The 19,529-nt window shown below is 39.9% G+C and overlaps 1 protein-coding gene across 17 annotated transcripts in view; it reads left to right on the plus strand.

Annotated features, from left to right (window-relative positions):
* PEAK1 (pseudopodium enriched atypical kinase 1) overlaps positions 1 to 19,529 on the plus strand; it is a 308,208-nt gene that overhangs the window by 240,582 nt on the left and 48,097 nt on the right. For all 17 annotated transcript variants that reach the window (XM_067029393.1, XM_067029392.1, XM_067029391.1 and 14 more), the window contains one exon: positions 4,172 to 7,425. In XM_067029393.1, coding sequence (XP_066885494.1) covers positions 4,286 to 7,425 — 3,140 coding nt within the window. In that variant the 5' untranslated portion in view covers positions 4,172 to 4,285. The remainder of the gene's footprint in view (positions 1 to 4,171; positions 7,426 to 19,529) is intronic.

Raw genomic sequence — 19,529 nt, forward strand, 5'->3', positions numbered from 1 at the left:
TTTCCATGAATTTTTTGGACAAAATTCAAAATATAAAAATTGAGTCTAGTTTTTTGTAATACAGCTCTACTTAATAAGAAGAATGGAATTCTTCTTTTGGGAGAGGGATAGTTTGTGCTAAGATCACCAATGATTAATTTTGCTTAATTTGGGTTCAAAGTTAGTGCTTCCTGTCATCAAAACTGATTACAAATGTTCATCTATTGATGCATATCTGTAATGAAATTTCAAATATTTTTATCTTTGAAAATGTCTTTTCGGGACTTCCCTGGTGGCTCAGTGGTTAAGAATCCACCTGCCAATGCAGGGGACACGGGTTTGATCCCTGGTCCAGGAAGATCCCACATGCCACAGAGCAACTAAGCCTGTGAGCCACAACTGCTGACCCCGTGCACCACAACTACTGAAGCCCACATGCATAGAACCCGTGCTCCGCAACAAGAGAAGCCACTGCAATGAGAAGCCTGCACACCACAATGAAGTGTAGCCCCCGCTCGCCAAAACTAGAGAAAGCCTGCGCACAGCAATGAAGACCCAACGCAGCCAAAAATTTAAAAAATTAATTTAAAAAAAGAAAATGTCTTTTCACACATGTGATTCATGTAACAGTGGAAACGCTGCAATTTGTAGAGTGCTGAAAAGCACTGCAAAGTGATGAGAGTGCCACATAGTTTGTCATAACTACTCAGCTCTCCATTGTAGCACAAAAGCCTCCGGAGACAAATATGCAAACAAATGAGCCTGGCTATGTTCCAATAAAGCTTTATTTATGGGCACGGAAATCTGAGTTTCATATAATTTTCACTTGTCACAAAATAATAAAAAAAATTTTTTTCAACCATTTAAAAAACATCTTTAGCTTAGGGACATACGAAAACAGGCAACAGGCTAGATTTGGCCTATGGGTTGTAGTTTGCATATCCCATTTCCCCCATCTATGTTTCTATCCTTTTGCCAATACCACATTATCAGGATTGCTGTAGCTAAAAAGTCTTGAAATCGGGTAATATGAGTCCTCCAACTTTGTTCTTTTTTGAAATTGTTTCTGGCTATTTTAGTTTCTTTGCCTTTCCATATACATTTTAGAATCAGCTTGTTGATTTCTACAGAAAATCCTACTCAGATTTTGGTTAGAATTACATTGAATCTGCAGAGCAGCTTGGGGAGAATTGACATCTTAACAACATGGAGAGAACTTGATATATTTCTCTATTTAGGTCTTTGATATCTTCAATCTTTTATAGTTTTCCGCATATAGATTTTAGATTTTGCACAAGTTTTGTTAGACTTATACCTAAGTATTTCATGTTTATTGGTCAGAGCTGTCTTTTTTAAATGCCGATTATATCATCTTGTTTCCCCTGTTTAAAACCCTTTGGTGGGTTCCTGGCTGTTCTTAGGATAAACTCCATAGTCTTTAAAAGCTTATAAAAAGCCCCACATGATCTGGACCTTGCTCTCTTTTTCAGCCTAATTTTATGCCATTCTTCCCCTTGCTCAAAATGTTTCAGTCTCAGACTAGCAGGAAATGGTTTTATCAACTAAGCGATATAGCTTTTAGAATATCTGAAAGAGTAAATAAATATTTTCAAACAGACACTTGAAAAATATATTTTTACTTTATTGAAAAAAGCCATTCAGGGCTTCCCTGGTGGCACAGTGGTTGAGAATCCGCCTACTGATGCAGGAGACGCGGGTTCGTGCCCGGGTCTGGGAGGATCCCACAGGCCGCGGAGCGGCTGGGCCCGTGAGCCATGGCCGCTGAGCCTGCGCGTCCGGAGCCTGTGCTCCGCAACGGGAGAGGCCACAACAGTGAGAGGCCCGCGTACCACACACACACAAAAATAGCCATTCAGTGGTCTCCAGCGAAGAGTGAACTTAGATTTTGGCCGAGTCATTGGACTCTCTGTGTGGAATTCTTTGATCTTTGTCTGCATTTCATCCACTGAGGCAAAGTGCTCTACGAGTGTTGTTTACAAGGGGCGTAGCTCTGTATATATTAACTAAAGAAAATGTTTTTTCCTTCCTTATACATGTGCTGAAATTTGGGTAAAGGCTGCGTTTCTGACCAAACCAAGGATCCTGTCACTGTCATTGTACAGGAATGAAGTTAAACTTTTCAGCTATTAAAGTAGTTCTTACATGTACATGCCTACTGCCAGCTTTATGATAATATCCAAAGTGGAAATGTAAGACTGTAGTGGTGTTCTGTGGGAAGGTCTATAGCTATGTGCCTAAGAGAGAGGAGAGAGAGAGAGAGAGAGAGAGAGAGAGAGAGAGAGAGAGAGAGAGAGCGCCACGAGATTATTTTTTAAAGATAAGCCTCAAAACCAGCACATTTAATCAACCATTGTTTATACAGCTCCTTATGCTAGACGTATAGAGATGAATAAGATATAGCCCAGTCTTAAAGAAGCTCAAAAACTAGTGAGAAAACAGACAATTAAAAATGAAAGTGCTTGTTCATGGAGGTATGTCCAAGTGGCTTCAGTGGTACCCAGGAGAAATGAGTGGCCCAGCAGTATTTAGAGTATGATAAGACTAGTTGATTTTTAAGACATAAGGCTAGACGGGAGGCAAGGACTATATCATGCAAACCTAAGGGGATTGTATTCCATCCTGTAACTCGCAGTTTCCATTACCTCAATGCACATAGAATTACCTGTAGAACTTATTTAAAAATCAGATTCCTGGACTCTTCCCTTAGAGATTGACTTGGGTGTTTCCCTAAGTGGTTCTTACCTATCTAGCAACCCCTATCTGACATTTGGGAGCCAATGCCTTAGGTAATATTGAACCACAGAAAGTTAAGCTAGGTAATAAGATGATCATATTAGCATTTTAGAAAGGAAAATCTGATAGTAGTACAGAACAATGGAGTCAACCTGAGAATTCATTAAAATGCAAATTCTGATCCAGTAGGTCTGGGATTGGACCTAAGATACATTTCTTTTTTTTCTTTTTTTAAAATTTTTATTGGAGTATAGTTGATTTACAATGTTGTGTTAGTTTCAGGTGTACAGCAAAATGATTCAGTTATACATATATTCATTCTTTCTCAGATTCTTTAAGGATCTTGAGGATAAATTGCAAGTCTAAGATACTACATTTCTAACAAGCTTCAAGATGAGGCTGATACTGCTTGTCTGAGGACCATAGTTTGAGTAGCAACGGTAGAGAGGTTGGATTGGAAAGGGGTGAGACTACAGGCATGGAGATCAGTTAACAACCAATTGCAGGAATCTAGGCAAAAGATGGTGGGCATCTGAACTACTAGCAGTGTCTGGTAATGGAAAGGAGTTCCAATGAAATGTAATAGATAAAATTGGCAAGACTAGGGGCTTCCCTGGTGGTCCAGTGGGTAAGACTCTGTGCTCCCAATGCAGGGGGCCCAGGTTTGATCCCTGGTCAGGGAACTAGATGCTGCAACTAAGAAGTCTGCACACCGCAACTAAAAAAAGAGCCCACATGCTGCAACGAAGACCTAGCGCAGCCAAAATAAATAAATAAATAAATATTTTTTAAAAATAAAAAAAAAATGGCAAGACTAATTTACAAAAGGAATTAGGATGTGGAGTTAGAAGTGAGGGGAGGGGTGTCAAGAATGGTCTAAAGGTTGAAGCTTAGCTATCTAGGTGGATGATAGTGACAGTAACTGAACTAGGATAAAGACAGAGGAAGAAGGTGACCTGGAGGGTAGAGGAGGGCTGGTTAGAGTACAAAAGTTCCTTAGAGTTGAGAAAAGAGGTGGACAGAAGATTAGTCCTGAATGCATTGTGTTTGTGGAGTCTATGAGATATCCAAATATAAAGGGTGGGCAGAAGAAGAGGAACCCACAATGGACCAAGAAGCTTCAGGTTGGAGGATAACAGAAAGAACGGTTTCAAAGACATTTCTGGGAGGGGAAGCTCACAGTATCATTGTCACAGAGACATCAAATGAAATGTTATACTTGGTTCAACGAGAGTGCATAAAATTACGGTTAAAAAACTAACATTCCAAAACCGCTGATTAGCTAAAGAGAGTTCATAAACTGCCCAAATTAGTTTATCTCTCAATCTTTTAATTTAAGGAAAAGTTGGAGCCAGTATTTTCAAATCATTCATCATGATAAGCCTCATAGTACCTTTTCCATTCAGATTTTCTTCTTCTCTCCCCCTTTCCCCAACAGATTGATCACACTTACAAGAGCTGCTATGAAACATAGGGGAGGTGAAAACTAACAGATGAGAGTTTTGCCATGCACTGAAAGGAAAGCGTTGTCTGTGAAGTTCTATTTTTAAAAATGTCTGCTTGTAATACCTTTACTGAACACGTTTGGAAACCTGGTGAATGCAAGAACTGCTTTAAACCTAAAAGCTTACATCAGCTCCCCCCAGACCCTGAGAAGGCACCTGTCACCCATGGCAATAAAACTAATGCCAATCACAGTAACAACCACCGAATCAGGAACACCGGAAATTTCCGGCCTCCTGTGGCTAAAAAACCCACTATAGCTGTGAAGCCCACTATGATGGTGGCAGATGGGCAAAGTATGTGTGGTGAGCTTAGTATCCAAGAACACTGTGAGAACAAACCTGTCATCATAGGATGGAACCGAAACAGGATGGCCTTGAATCAGAAACCACTTAATAATAATAATGAAGATGATATTGAAGGATTTAGCCATGTTCCTAAGCCTTATGGGAATAATGATAGTGCAAAGAAGATATCAAATAACAATAGTGGACTAACTGAGGTGTTAAAGGAGATAGCAGGCTTGGATACCACCCCTCCAATAAAAGGAAATGAAACAAACTCCAGAGAAACATTCTTAGGAAGAATAAATGATTGCTATAAACGATCACTGGAAAGAAAGCTTCCACCAAGTTGCATGATGGGTGGCATAAAGGATACTCAGGGCAAGCATGTTATTCTGAGTGGGAGCACAGAAGTGATCAGTAATGAAGGGGGTCGGTTCTGTTACCCAGAGTTTTCTAGTGGTGAAGAGAGTGAGGAAGATGTGCTTTTGAGTAACATGGAGGAGGAGCATGAGAGCTGGGATGAGAGTGATGAAGAACTGCTGGCCATGGAGATTCGCATGAGAGGTCAACCTCGCTTTGCCAACTTCAGGGCAAACACTTTGTCTCCTGTGCGATTCTTTGTGGACAAAAAATGGAATACTGTCCCCCTGCGAAATAAATCTTTGCAAAGAATCTGTGCTGTAGACTATGATGACAGTTATGATGAAATCCTGAATGGTTATGAAGAGAATTCTGTGGTCTCCTATGGACCAGGAAGCATTCAGAGCATGGTGTCATCTGAGTCCACATCCCCAGATTCCTCTTTAACAGAAGAATCACGTTCTGAGACAGCCAGTAGTTTATCCCAGAAGATTTGTAATGTGGGAATAGCTCCTGGTAACCTGGGAGATTCTAAGGACATGAAGGAAAGTGAGCCCAATTATGAAAGCCTCTCTGGTAATAATCAGGAGAAGGACTCATCACAAGCATCCAAAAGCTCAATAAAAGTTCCAGAGACGCACAAAGCAGTCCTTGCTCTCCGATTAGAAGAGAAGGATGGCAAGATTGCCGTACAAACTGAGAAGCAAGAAAGTAAAACCCCTACAGATATTACTGGGCAAGCAGTAACAATAAACCTCGTCCCTGTAGAAGAGCAAGCAAAGCCCTACCGAGTTGTGAATCTGGAACAGCCTTTGTGTAAGCCATATACTGTCGTGGATGTGTCAGCAGCCATGGCCAGTGAGCACCTCGAGGGCCCTATTAACAGTCCCAAGACGAAAAGCTCATCTTCTACTCCAAACTCTCCAGTGACATCACCCGCACTGACATCAGGACAAATGAGTGCCCATTTCCAAAAATCCAGTGCAATCCGCTACCAGGAAGTATGGACTTCCAGTACCAGTCCACGACAAAAGATACCTAAGGTGGAATTAATTAGCAGTGGGACTGGACCAAATGTCCCTCCAAGGAAAAACTGTCACAAATCAGCACCTACTTCACCCACAGCTACAAACATTTCCTCCAAAACCATCCCTGTTAAGTCACCTAATTTGTCTGAAATAAAATTTAATAGTTATAACAATGCCGGTATGCCACCTTTTCCAATTATCATTCATGATGAGCCAACTTATGCTCGGAGTTCCAAAAATGCTATCAAAGTTCCCATTGTAATCAATCCAAATGCATATGACAATCTAGCCATTTACAAAAGTTTTCTCGGAACAAGTGGAGAACTTTCAGTGAAGGAAAAAACCACAAGTGTAATAAGCCATACTTACGAAGAAATAGAAACTGAAAGCAAAGTGTCCGATAACACCACTAGCAAACCCACTGAATGTCCCCAAGCTAAAGGGTTTTTAAACAGCACAGAGCGTAAAAGGGGTTCAGTGGCTCAGAAGGTTCAGGAGTTTAACAGCTGTCTTAACAGAGGTCAGTCCTCACCACAGAGGAGCTACAGTTCCAGCCACAGCTCCCCAACAAAGCTCCAGAGAACCACTCAAGAACCTGTGGCTAAAACAGAAAGCACTCAGGAGTCTCAGACAGCAAGCAGCAGCAGCACCAGGGAGAAAGCAAGCGCTGTGCTTTCTCAGATTGTGGCTTCTATCCAGCCCCCACAGTCTCCTCCAGAAATTCCCCAGTCTGGCCCTAAAGCTTGCAGTGTGGAAGAGCTTTATGCCATTCCTCCCGATGCCAGTGCTGCTAAGAGTCCACCTAAGAGTACACCAGTCCGGCCCAAGTCGCTCTTCACATCCCAGCCCAGTGGTGAGGCTGAAGCACCTCAGACCACAGAAAGTCCTACCACCAAAGTACAGAAAGAGCCACTCACAAAGCCACTTACCACCCCTCCCTCCAAATTAGTGACTAACCCCCAAAGTGAGCCGCCAGCCCCCTTTCCCCCACCACGCTCGACTTCCTCCCCTTACCATGCAAGTAACCTTTTGCAGAGGCATTTCACCAACTGGACCAAGCCAACTAGCCCTACCAGGTCAACGGAAGCTGAATCAGTTTTGCACTCTGAAGGCAGCAGGCGGGCAGCTGATGCAAAACCTAAACGCTGGATATCATTTAAAAGTTTCTTCCGCCGTCGGAAAACAGATGAAGAGGACGACAAAGAGAAAGACCGAGAGAAAGGGAAACTGGTGGGCCTGGATGGCACAGTCATCCACATGCTGCCCCCTCCTCCAGTTCAGCGCCATCACTGGTTCACAGAGGCAAAAGGAGAGTCCAGCGAGAAGCCAGCCATCGTCTTCATGTACAGGTGTGACCCTGCCCAAGGCCAGCTCAGTGTGGATCAGGGCAAAGCCAGGGCAGAGCAGTCAGCAGTCACAGAGAAGGGTAGAGCAGAGGATGTGTTACTACAGGACTCAGAGAAGAAGAAAAGGAGTCATTCTTCTCCATCACAGATTCCTAAGAAAATTCTCAGGTATGTAAAATATCCTGGCAGAATGTGGGAATTTTTTAAAACACATTTTCAGTTGCTAAGTTTTTTGCATCTTTAAGATTGTTTGAGAGCCATTTGTGTTTGTAAGTAGCACTCAGTGACCATCATCTATCTTTTCAACTGCATTTCAAGATTAGAATATTATTAAAGTGATCTTATTGCACTGAACAAGGTTTATGGCCCTGGATCTTTAGCTAAAGTAGACTGCTGCATTCTGGTAAATGCAGAGGGGCTTTAACAGAAAAGCAAATCCATAATACTTTAAGAGCAATAAATAATTTGTTGCTTTGAACTGCTATGATAGTGTGAGGAAGAAACGGATCAAATGAATAAATGGTGATACTATTCTTTCCTTCACTATAAATGAAATCAAACTCTTAAGCATTTTTTTTGGCTTTCACCAAGGTGTTATCTCTATCTGCATTCTTTTTTTAAGGGAATATTTGTTTTTTTATTTCTGTCTCTTTCTGTCCTTATTTCATGTGTTGTGGAAAGGTGGGGGAAAGGGCAAGCAGTTTATAGTTTTTTAACATGTAGGTGAAATAAGAGAAGTTGGTTACTGAGATTGAGACCCAGTGATATAATTCTCAATCCAACTAAGCAAATTGTACACCCACACCAGTTCTCTAAGCATCAGTTTTCTTTAATACTTGAATAACTGTTTATTGATCACCTAGCCTGTATAAGGCACATCCCAAATATTTATCTCAAATCCTTGTAACAGCCCTACAAACTGAAAATTAGAGAAATTAGAATTGCCCAGATTCACACAGTTAGTAATTGTCAGAGGGAGAATTCAAACCTTGAATCTGTCTCATTGTAAAACTGGTATTCTGAGGCTTCCCTGGTGGCGCGGTGGTTGAGAGTCCGCCTGCTGATGTAGGGGACGCGGGTTCGTGCTCCAGTCCGGGAAGATCCCACATGCCACGGAGCGGCTGGGCCCGTGAGCCATGGCCGCTGAGCCTGCGCGTCCGGAGCCTGTGCCCCACGGCGGGAGAGGCCACAACAGTGAGAGGCCAGCGTACCGCAAAACAAAAAAAAAACTGGTATTCTTCCTTTAATGTTGCATTATTAATGAACATAAAATCAAACAAAATTTTTATATTTTCACTTGTAATCATTCACATAAACATTTATGTTTAGAAAGCCTTCGTTTTTTCTTTCTTATTTGTATTTTAATCAAAATTAATGTACTGCCAATAAAAACAAGGAACTGTTATCCAAGTTTGTATTAACAAATGGGATGATTTCCTTATATCCCTTGTCCTTTCTGTAGTCTTTCTCCCTCTTGATTTACAGTGAGGCTTCTCTACCAGGCCTGGCTTCCTCCCAGCAAAGACAGAAAACTGATTCAGAGCAGATTCTCTCACCAGCTTTTCTTTAGAAAAGTGTAAATAAAAATGAACACTTGAATGCCTTCACTTTTTCTAGCAAAATGCGAGGAAGTTTTATATATATTCTTTTTTTTTTTAATTTTTTTTTTTGGTGTTACGCGGGCCTCTCACTGTTGTGGCCTCTCCCGCCGCGGAGCACAGGCTCCAGACGTGCAGACCCAGCGGCCATGACTCACAGGCCCAGCCTCTCTGCGGCATGTGGGATCTTCCCAGACCAGGGCACGAACCCGTGTCCCCTGCATCGGCAGGCGGACTCTCAACCACTGCACCACCAGGGAAGCCCTATATATATTCTTTACTAAAATAAGCTTTTTACATACCCCCAACTAGTCAAAATGCTTACAAGTTCCTATTTTCCTTAAATCCATGTAATAACAAAGCAAGTAGAATAGTCGAATATATTTCTGGGTAGAATAGGCTTGTCATTGGTAGTTGAAAGTAGTAGTAATAAAACACATGTATTTCAGGTTGCTGTTTTATTTAGAAAAGAAGCAATTTAAACAGCACCTGGTTGGAGTTACCTATGAGGGAATGGCAGATAGTTCTTGCAGATCAATAAATGGTTTTACTCCTAATTAAGTATGGCTGTGGTGTATTTATCTGCATCTTGCAAGGCAGAGTCAAGGAATAATTTGGCTTCTCTCCCGTGGAATGAGATTTCTCTACTTTGGCTGCGTGCCACTGTATATAGGCTTGAGGATAGACTGGGTCCTTGGTATGGCAGACCTCTTACTATACAGCTTATATTTTCACAGATTTGCTTGTATATGGGCCAATCGTATCTTCCAAAATTTATTAGTTCTTTATAGGTAACATCCATTTATCCAAATGATGCAGCACATTTGCCCCAGTGGTTGTCAAATTTAACCATGCATCACAATAAATGGAGGGCTATAAAACACAAATTGCTGGGCCCCGCCCCCAGAGCTTTGATTCAGTAGGTCTGAGTTGGGTCCTTTCTAACAAGTTCCCAGGTAATGATGCTGTTGCTAAACCTGGGGCCATACTTTGAGAACCACTGGTCTTCCCACCATTCTTAAGATATGTACTGTAGTCTAAGTAAAGCAAATTTGAGGTATTAAGCTTTTCGTAGAGGCACACTGGAATTTTCACATTTCATGAGGTCCCAGACTAAGTAGAAAAAGAGGTATTAGTATCAAATAGATTTTTTTTTAACTTTTTAAAACGAGTACTCATGTTGAAAAATATACACCATTTGCTTTTCCAACAGTTACTTCATTTACTTGCATACACCATTAGTATTTACTTGAAGCATCTTTGAGAGGAAAAACATTACTATCAAATGTCAACATTTATGTTTCCAGCTTGATGGCAGTGTAATCATTAAATTACCATCCCATGGCTGGGAACACATTTCTGAAAGAAATGAAAGTGCCAGTTTTTCTATAAGTAAATGAAGATTCCAAATCTAAACAGTATATAAGGAATGAAAAATACTCTACTGAAGGCCAAACTCTAGGCTCTGAAAGATGAGGGACTTTGTAGAGTCTTGCATTATGAGATGAGATTGTTACGAAGTTCATTTATTTGCCTGTTCAGGCGACATAAATTGAATATATTAACTGTGCTGTATATGTGCCATAGGGAGAAATAGGGGGAAAGATTACCATACTGCTGAAATAGTGGGCTTGGGTTTGACTTCAGCTTCAGCTATCTATCTGGTCCTTCAGTGTACAGTGGCTGTAATGATACCAATCACATAGAATTGATTGAGGATATAATAAGAAAATATGTAAAAGACTTAGCACAGGGTCTGGCACACAGTGGGTGCTTGAAAATGATACTAGCCCCTCTGCCCTCAATGTGATAAATGCTAAAACACCGTAGGTTCAGAGTGGCACAGAAGCGCAAAAAACACAGTGATTAGCTCAGCTTAAAAGACATGAAATCAGCTTCTCAGAGATGAAATACAAACCAGATCTTAAAAGACAAGATTTTGCCAGCAGGCTGAGGAAGACACTGTAAGCAAAAGGAACAATATATGCAGTCATAGATGATGATGACAAACAGAAGCAGGACAGGTGACTGGAAAAGCATAATGAATAGACCAGTGGTTCTTCAAATGTGGTCCATGCAAGGTCAAATAGTGACCATGTAAAAGTCACCATTTTCATAATAATACTAAGACATTATTTGTCTTTTTCACTGTGTTGACATTTGCACTGATGATGCAAAAACAATAATGGGTAAAACTACTTATACCTGCACAAATCAAAACCATGGCACCATATGGTACTCGTAGTTTTAAAAAACAAACACCAGTTTCACTTAAGAATGTCCTTGATGAAGTAGTAAATTTTATTAAATCTCAACCCTTGAATATATGTCTGTTTAAAAATTCTGTGTGATAAAATGAGAAGTACACAGGGAGTACTTATGCTGCATACCAAAGTATGGCTGTCTCAAGGAAACACTCTTGTAAAATAGTTTGAGTTTCAAAATTTGAATTACAAAGGCTGAACCAGCACCTTTTTCATGGACCACCTTGAAAGAGCGAGGGGCAGACCAGCTGTGGTTATACAGACTTGGGTGTTTGGCAGATATTTTCTTAATGAACATAGTGAACCTATTACTTCAAGGAAAACAACTGACAGTATTTGTTGTCAATGATAAAATTCATGCTTTCAAGCAAAATAAGAACTTTTGCAAACTTGTATCTGCTACTGTGACAGCTTCTTAATGCTTAAACATTTTTTCTGATGAGATTGGTGGTGGCGTTAGCACAAAAGATTTTTAAAATTATATAATGAAATGTGTCAACATTTGGAAGATCCACATAACTCAGTGAACCGGTTATTTCCAAGTGACCCAATGCAGGATGTTACAGAATTATGCATGAGTAAAAGATCCATTGAAACTGCAAGTTAGACCAAGGGATTTAATGTAACTGAGTACAAAAAGTTCATTGGTATGGTTTCAGATTCCATATTGCAAGTAACTTTTAAGAAACTACGACTTGTCAAGTTCTGATATAGTACCAAAGAAGAATATCCACGATTATCTAGAAGACTATAAATACTACCTTTCCCACCTACATATCTGGATGAGACCAGATCTTTTTCATATACTTTAACCAAAGCAACATATCACAGCAGATCAAATGCAGAGGCACATATGAACAGTCATCTGTCTTCTATTAAGCCAGATATTAAAGAGATTTGAAAAAATATTATTTTGGTTAATATTTAAAGTGTTTACTATTTTTTAATGAATTAATTATTTTTTAATTTTTCAGTTTTAATTTCTAATATAATAAATGTCAATAGATATAATCCACATAAGCAAGAACCCTTACAGTTCTCAATAATTTTTAAGAGAAAAAAAAGTTTGAGAACTGCTGAGAAAGACTGAAGAGCCTTGCATGCTACATTGAAATGTTTGGCCTTTATGTTATAGATTTTGTAGCAGAAACAGTTTTTAAGGATGAAAGTAGTGTGATTTTCTTTTTTAAATAAAATCTCTACTGGCAGCAGTATTTAAAATGAACTGGAAGGGGAAAATATTGGTGACAGGGATACCAGTCAAATTTTGGCTCAACAATATATCCATAGGCATCATTTCCATCCAGCTAGTCTGGATCAAGAGAAATTAATTTAGTGGTTAGTCTGGTCTGTGACCAGGTAGGAATTTCTCCATTATCGTTTTTAAAAGCACTAGTTTACCTACCATCTCTGCAACTCTTTGGTGTCCATAGCATGGGGAATAATATTGCATAGTGAGAAAAATGCAAGCACTGGAGTCAGACAGACAAAAATTTGAATTCTAATTGTACCACTGGTAGTTGTGTAACTTTTGACTTAACCTCTCTGAGCTAACGTTTCCCAACGTGTACCACAGTGATGATAATACCTACCTTATAGAGATATTATGAGGACTAAATAGATATCTGTAAAGCATCTAGCACAGTACCTAGCGATAACAGTTGACCTCTTTACAAATTATGCTTAGGACATCAGAATTTAAGATAATCCTTGCTTAATGTTTCCCCCCTGCATTCTATTCTTAGAACAGCTAAGTGCTCTTTCTTAAACATAACCCAGTCATATCCCCAAACTGAAGAAGGCCCTATATATGTGACCTCTGTCTACCTGATTAATCTTATTTACCCTCTTGCTCATGTACCTCCGGTTATTAATACTTGCTTTCTTCCTGAGTGCCTGCTTAAAATGTTGACCGTGGAATTGTCACCACCTTTTAATGGAGGACCACCTTTTAATCCCAAATCTATTTACTTCTTTCCATCTCTGCTTCTACCACTTTTGATGGAGACTAGCTTAAAATAGTTCCTTTTATTTATTTTCTTTAAAATTTTTTTTTTTTTTTTTTTTTTTTTTTTGCCACACCACACAGCTTGTGAGATCTTAGTTCCCTGACAAGGGATTGAATCCAGGCCCTCAGCAGTGAGAGCACAGAGTCCTAACCACTGGACTGCCAGTGGAATTCAGTGGGAATTCCCCTCTTTTTATTTTAAACTTTTTATGATAGAAAATTCTAAACATATACAAAAGTAGATAGATTCATAAAATGAACCACCACTTACCCCAAAACCACACTTCAACAACTTATCAATTTATGGCCAATCTTGTTTCATCTATGCCTCATCCCATTCCCCACATTATTTTGAAGCAAATACCAGGCATCATTTCATTTGTAAAAATTTCAGTAGGTATCTCTAAAAGATAAGTGGGTTTTTTTCCCCCTCATAACCATATGCCCAAAGGGTTCTTTAAACTTTAATGGCTAACCCCTGGCTAAACATCATCTGGTATCAAGATTTTAAATATTACATATATTCTTTTGACTCCCCAATTTACATCTCCACTCCCGATCTCTTTCCCCCATGATTCACATATAACTATCCACTTGATATCTCCACTTAAACATCAACTGGACATCTCAGATGAAATGTGTTCAAAACATAACTCTTGATTTTTCCCTACAAATCTATTCAATCCCAAGCCTTCCCTTGATAAATGGTCCCACCATCCATCTAGTCACTCAGATTAGAAAACTAGGAGTCATCTTTGATTTTTCTCTTCCCTTCATCCCCTACACCCAAAATATCATAAAGTGTTTTCCTAATTGATCTCCCTGCCTAATCTCTCTCCCCTTCTAATCTAGTCTCTCTGGAACAGCCTTGTACTCTTTCTAAAATGCAGATCCCATTGTTTCAACACAGTGAAGGAAGTCCCTATACAATCTGACCTCTAACTACCAGTATAACCTGCCTCCTACTCACCACCTTGCTCATAAACTTCTCACAATAGGAGTTTTCTTTCTGTTCTTCAAAAGTGTCAAGGCTAATCCCTTTTTATCAGCTATTCACTCTGGTATGCTTCTTTCAGATCTTTGCATGGCTGGCTCCTTGTCATTCAGCTCTCGATCTAAATGTCACTCGCTCAGAAGATTCTTCACTGGCTGCACAATCATAAGAAACTCCCCGCACTCTCAGTCACTCCCCATCACATCACATCATCTTTTTTAATTTTAGGTTTATTCATGTTTATCACCTTTTTTTTAACGATTCCATCTTTATTTCATTCTTCCCTTCTTGATTCAATTTACTTCTTCCCAAAGTATATATACCCTTTTAGTAGTCTTTTCAGTAAAATGGTGATAAATTCTTGATTATTGACTAAAATCGTATTTATTTCATAATTGGTGGGCAATATGTATTGCCAGTCACATACATGTTCTTAAAAATTTAGCTCAAGGGAGTAAAACTCCATGTCTAACTAAGGGTTAAGATTCCATGCTTCCACTGCAGGGGGCACGGGTTCAATCCCTGGTCAGGAGCTAAGATCCCGCATGCTGCACAGCACAGCCCATAAAAGAAAAGCAAAAAAATTTTAGCTCAAAACTTTTCTTTCTAATCAATTAGAAAAACAGTCAATGACTAAGAAAATCACTGTAACTCGCCTAAATAACTATAACACTCTCAACCGAAGTTAAGGATAACATTTGCCCCCTGAATGGCCTCTTGACCTTTGACTAACCTTTCTAGCTCCACCAGCCCTGAACGTCATGTTCCTAATTAGCAAAGACCCCTACCATGTATCCATCCTGGATGCCATATAAGTCCAGTTTCTTTAGGACTCCCAGAACCATTTCAGGAATCCAGCTATGCCTTATACTACTGGGACTCTGTCCAAACCTCAGCCAACTTCTGTTCTGGACACGCAGATTAGATTTGGCACACCTTTGCTCCCTTAGGAATGCTAGTCATCTGTATAAGCCTTCGTATACCCTTCCAAGACCATTTTGATCTTCCTAGCGTTCTTAGAACTCAGCTATATTCCTAAATAATCCAGGAGTCAATCCTCAGAGTCCCTCTGATCCACTCCAAGGTTCAGGGGTATAGACCAGGAATTGGCAAACTGTGACCTGTGGGCCAAATCTGACCTTTCACCTGTTTCTATAAATGAAGTTTTATCGGAAAACAACCACACTCATTTTTGTTTTTACATGTTATCTACAGCTGCTTTTGCACCATAACAGCAGGGTTGAATAGTTGCAACAGACACCATATGGCCTGTAAAGCCTAAAATATTTACTATCTGACCCTTCACAGAAAAGTGTGCTGACCCCTGGACTAAGTTATAATATCTGATTTGTCTGTAGTCATCAGGCATGCTAGTGGCCTATAGCCATTCTGGTCAAACACTAGTCAGGTTTGCTACTCACTAAAATAACCAGTCTGAGTCTCTTTATATACATGTGTGTATGCAAACAGAGTAAGGAAAAAGAAAGTCCAAATACTTCTTAGATTATGGTACAATGTGGTGTCCTTCTCTCTGGAAAGTTCAGCTAGATTTTTTTTTTTAATTTCTATGCTCCAGTTATATATCTTTTTTTTTTTTTTGGTATGTACAATCTTTTAAAAAAATTTTTAAGAACACTTTTTAAAATTGAAGTATAGTTGATTTACAATGTTATATTAGTTTCAGGTGTGCTCCAGTTATATCTTAATTTGCATTATCTCTACTCTTTGCTAGGGGAACCTGTCAAAGTCATCTTTTCAGACCAAACTGGCCTTGAAGATCAAATTCCTATTTCTCATAAAGAAAAAAATTGGAGACAGAAGCTGAAAGTAGCAGCTTGTTCTCCTGATCATATGTTCTTTGATCTAAAGAAACTTCTGGACTATCAGCACATCTACATTTGCTGACATATTGTTCCTAAAGCTTAGATGAGTTCATAAAGTCCTTACTATTGAATTTTTAAATAATCCTCTTTTAGAGAAAACTGATAACTATCTCACTTTATTGTAATCACAAAATGATGCAGAATGGTTATGGGGTGGTCTTCAGATAGCTTTATGTTCCTTTCTCTTTGGGGAGGTGATTAAAAATCCAGAGAAGTAAACTGACTTGTTTAGAGTGTCATAATGAATGTATTACAAAGTGAAGAATCAAACTGAGAATTCCTCTACTTATTTGGTCAGTTTTGTTTCCTTGTTCGCCTAATGAATCTGAAGTTAAATACCTGTATCTTATTATATAATTCGTAATTTTCATTCACTTTACCTCAGTTGTCCCAGTATCTCTGACAGTGCATTCTTCCTATTATAGGAAATTGAGAAACAGAGAGGCTCATCGACAGTCCCAGGGCCACTCTGCAAGTAGGTGTCAGAGCCAGACTCTGACTTTAGAGATGTTTGGCCTGTTAGTAATTTTTGTTGCACTCTTTTGGTGATTATTGTCTGTTGGTGTCTACTATGTCTTTTATAAAGGCAGCCTAAGTTCAAGAAGGCATGTCTGTGACCACTGAGGGCCACAGGGATGCATACTGATTCATTGACCTGTCGAGCACTCTTAAAATACTCAACATTGGCACAGTTGTTCACTCTCTTTGAAGCACTTTATATGAAATTCCTAGTTAATACATACTCCTGTAAATGTCGCTACACCCATTTTATAGATGAATAATGGGAGACATGGACAGAGTAGCATTGGTGGCAGAGCTGGGATTAAATTTGAGTTTCTAATTTCTAGGCCTCTATTCAAACCTCTAGGCCACAGTTTCAGTCAGTGATTATTCAATATAACTGCAGTAGAATATTGATTAGAGTCATCAGGTGATATTTAAAGGTTTAACCCAGGACAAGCAGTTTATCCTCATGTGGTACCTCTATAATGGTGATTTGTTAATAGCAGGGAGAAAGGCTTGCCTGAAAAGAGCAAAGTGATGAGAGCAGTGTACACTGATCCACTCCGCACACCAGCTCCTAGTTATCATGGAGTGAAACAGCCTCAAGAATCAGCCGTTGGCCTTTCTGTGCTGCTGGCGCATGGAGAAGCTCCACTGTGCATCAGGGAACATATCCTGTTTCTCTGACTTCCTAGTTGGGGAGAGGAACCCCCCTTTGGATGCTCCACATTGGAACCTGTCCCTATGCCATTCTCCATTATAATATAGGCAGAAATTTTGCAGGGAGGAATGTAGATACAGATGCTGGTGCTATTTTCTAGTGCCTTGCTGCCCAGATCCCACCTGATTTGATTTATTCAACACCCATTTATTGAGTGCTTTCTGTGATCCTCAGTCCCTGCTGCCTTAGCTCAGGCTCCATAACAAAATACCACAGACAGGTGGCTTAAACAGCAGAACTTCTCACAGTGTTGGAGGCCAGAAGTCCAAGATTAAGTTTCCAGCTGATATGGTTTCTGGTGAGGGCTCTCTTTCTGACTCAATGGGCACTTTCTCATTATGTCCTCACTTTCCTCCATAATGTGTACAGAGAGAGAAACCACGTTTTCTGGTGCCTCTTCTTAAAAGGACACAAATCCTGTCTGACAGGGCCCCATCCTTATGACCTTATTTAATATTATTTCCTTAGAGGCCCCATCTCCAACTACAGCCACACTGGGGGTTAGGGTTTGCACATATGAATCTGGAGGGGACACAAACAGTCTATAACATCTGCCATGGGTGTTCAGAGAAGGAAGAGTCCCCATGGACAGTAAGACATCATGGGTAATGTGAGATTTGAATAGTCTTTAATGACTGGCTGAGTTTGGAATAGATGGAAAGAAGAAGGGAGGCAACTGTAGGAAGGGAAAGTAGGTACAGCAGAAACGTAGAATATGGTGTGTCCAAGGGACAGGGAGTTATGTAAATACATTGTCTGGAGCTGAAGGATTGTGTCTCAGAAAGTCTGGAATAAAGATAAAAACATATGTTGCAGCCTCATGGTGAAGGGCTTTGAAGTCCTACAGGTAGTCTGGACCTGACCTCAACAGGTCACAAGGATCAATAGCTGATATAGAACACAGGAACAGCAGAACAAAAGAGAGATTTTAAGAAGAGTCCCCTGACGGGGTGAGTAGAAGGTACAGGTGCTGTGGTCTGTCTTGGAGCAGCTTTTTCAGTCATAGGGGCCTGCCTCTTGTGTTCACCTCTGCCATCTGTTGATACAAAGAACCGAGATAGTACTGCATGTTGGAAGACTTACTGCTGGTGTCACAGATGCCATTTCCTATTTTCAGAGTGGTCGTCATCCAGCCAGGCCTCCTAATAAAAATCATAAATGTCATACTAGGCCATATCCTCATTTCCTAACATTTTGTAAGTTTGTATAATTGTATTCTAAGAATAAACCTCAGAAGGTAAGGATTGGTCCCAAAGCACTCCCTCCCATTTTTAATAGCCCATTATGAATCTCTTACCTGTGACTACTTAAATTCTTTTATTTCCCCTGTTCAGCCATATTGCTTCTGAGCAATGATGCTCCTTTACTTAAAATTTTCGTCCTCACTTCTTATACTTTACTCCATTTATACTTAATTTCCCTCTTTTCTCTTCAGAGAGAGAGGCAGTAAAAAATAGTTTCTCAAATTGTGGCCCTAGGACCAACTGCATCAGAATCACCTGGGGTGTTTGTATAAATGCAGATTCCTGGGTCATACCACAGAGCTGTAGAATCAATCCCTGGAGGTGAGGGCCGCAAATCTGCATCTTTAACAAGGTAATTCTTAGACATGTTGAAGTTTGATAACAATTGGCATAATATATTAGAGCATAGGCTTTGAAGTCACTCAGACCTGGATTTGAATCCTGCTTTCACCACTTATTAGCTGTGTCATCTGGGACAAGTTACTTGAGCTCTGCTTCTTAGTTTCCTCATCTATAAACTGAGAGACAGAATAATGTATCTGTTTAGAGCACAGACTAGAGCTGAAGTGCTGGGTTTGAATCTCAGCTCCACCAGGTATAAGCTGTGTTACCTGAGGCAAATAACCACTCTGGGCTTAATATTTCTTCATTTGTAAAACAGAGATAATAACCTTGTATGACTTAAAAGAATTAATGTTAAGTGTTAAACAGGAGAGGAGGGGAAGGGATTTTTATACCCCTAGGGTATATTTGGCAATGTCTGGAGACTATTTGGTTGTTACAACTGGGGAAGCAGGGAGTAATTCCAACACCTATTGGATAGAAGGTAAGAGACGTTAGTGTGATTCTACTACGCACAGGACAGCCCTCCACGACAATTATCTGGTCCAAAATGTCAATAGTGCCACTGTTGAGAGACGTGGCTTAGAACAGGGACATAATAAGCACTGTGTAAGTTTTGGCTACTATTATCATTTGCTATTATGGGAATAACAACCCTTACTCAGAGTATTATTGTTAGGAGATATATATTTAAGCACACAGTACCTAGCAGTC

Source organism: Kogia breviceps, chromosome 3 (genome assembly GCF_026419965.1).
Source record: "Kogia breviceps isolate mKogBre1 chromosome 3, mKogBre1 haplotype 1, whole genome shotgun sequence".
Classification (NCBI taxonomy): domain Eukaryota; kingdom Metazoa; phylum Chordata; class Mammalia; order Artiodactyla; family Physeteridae; genus Kogia; species Kogia breviceps.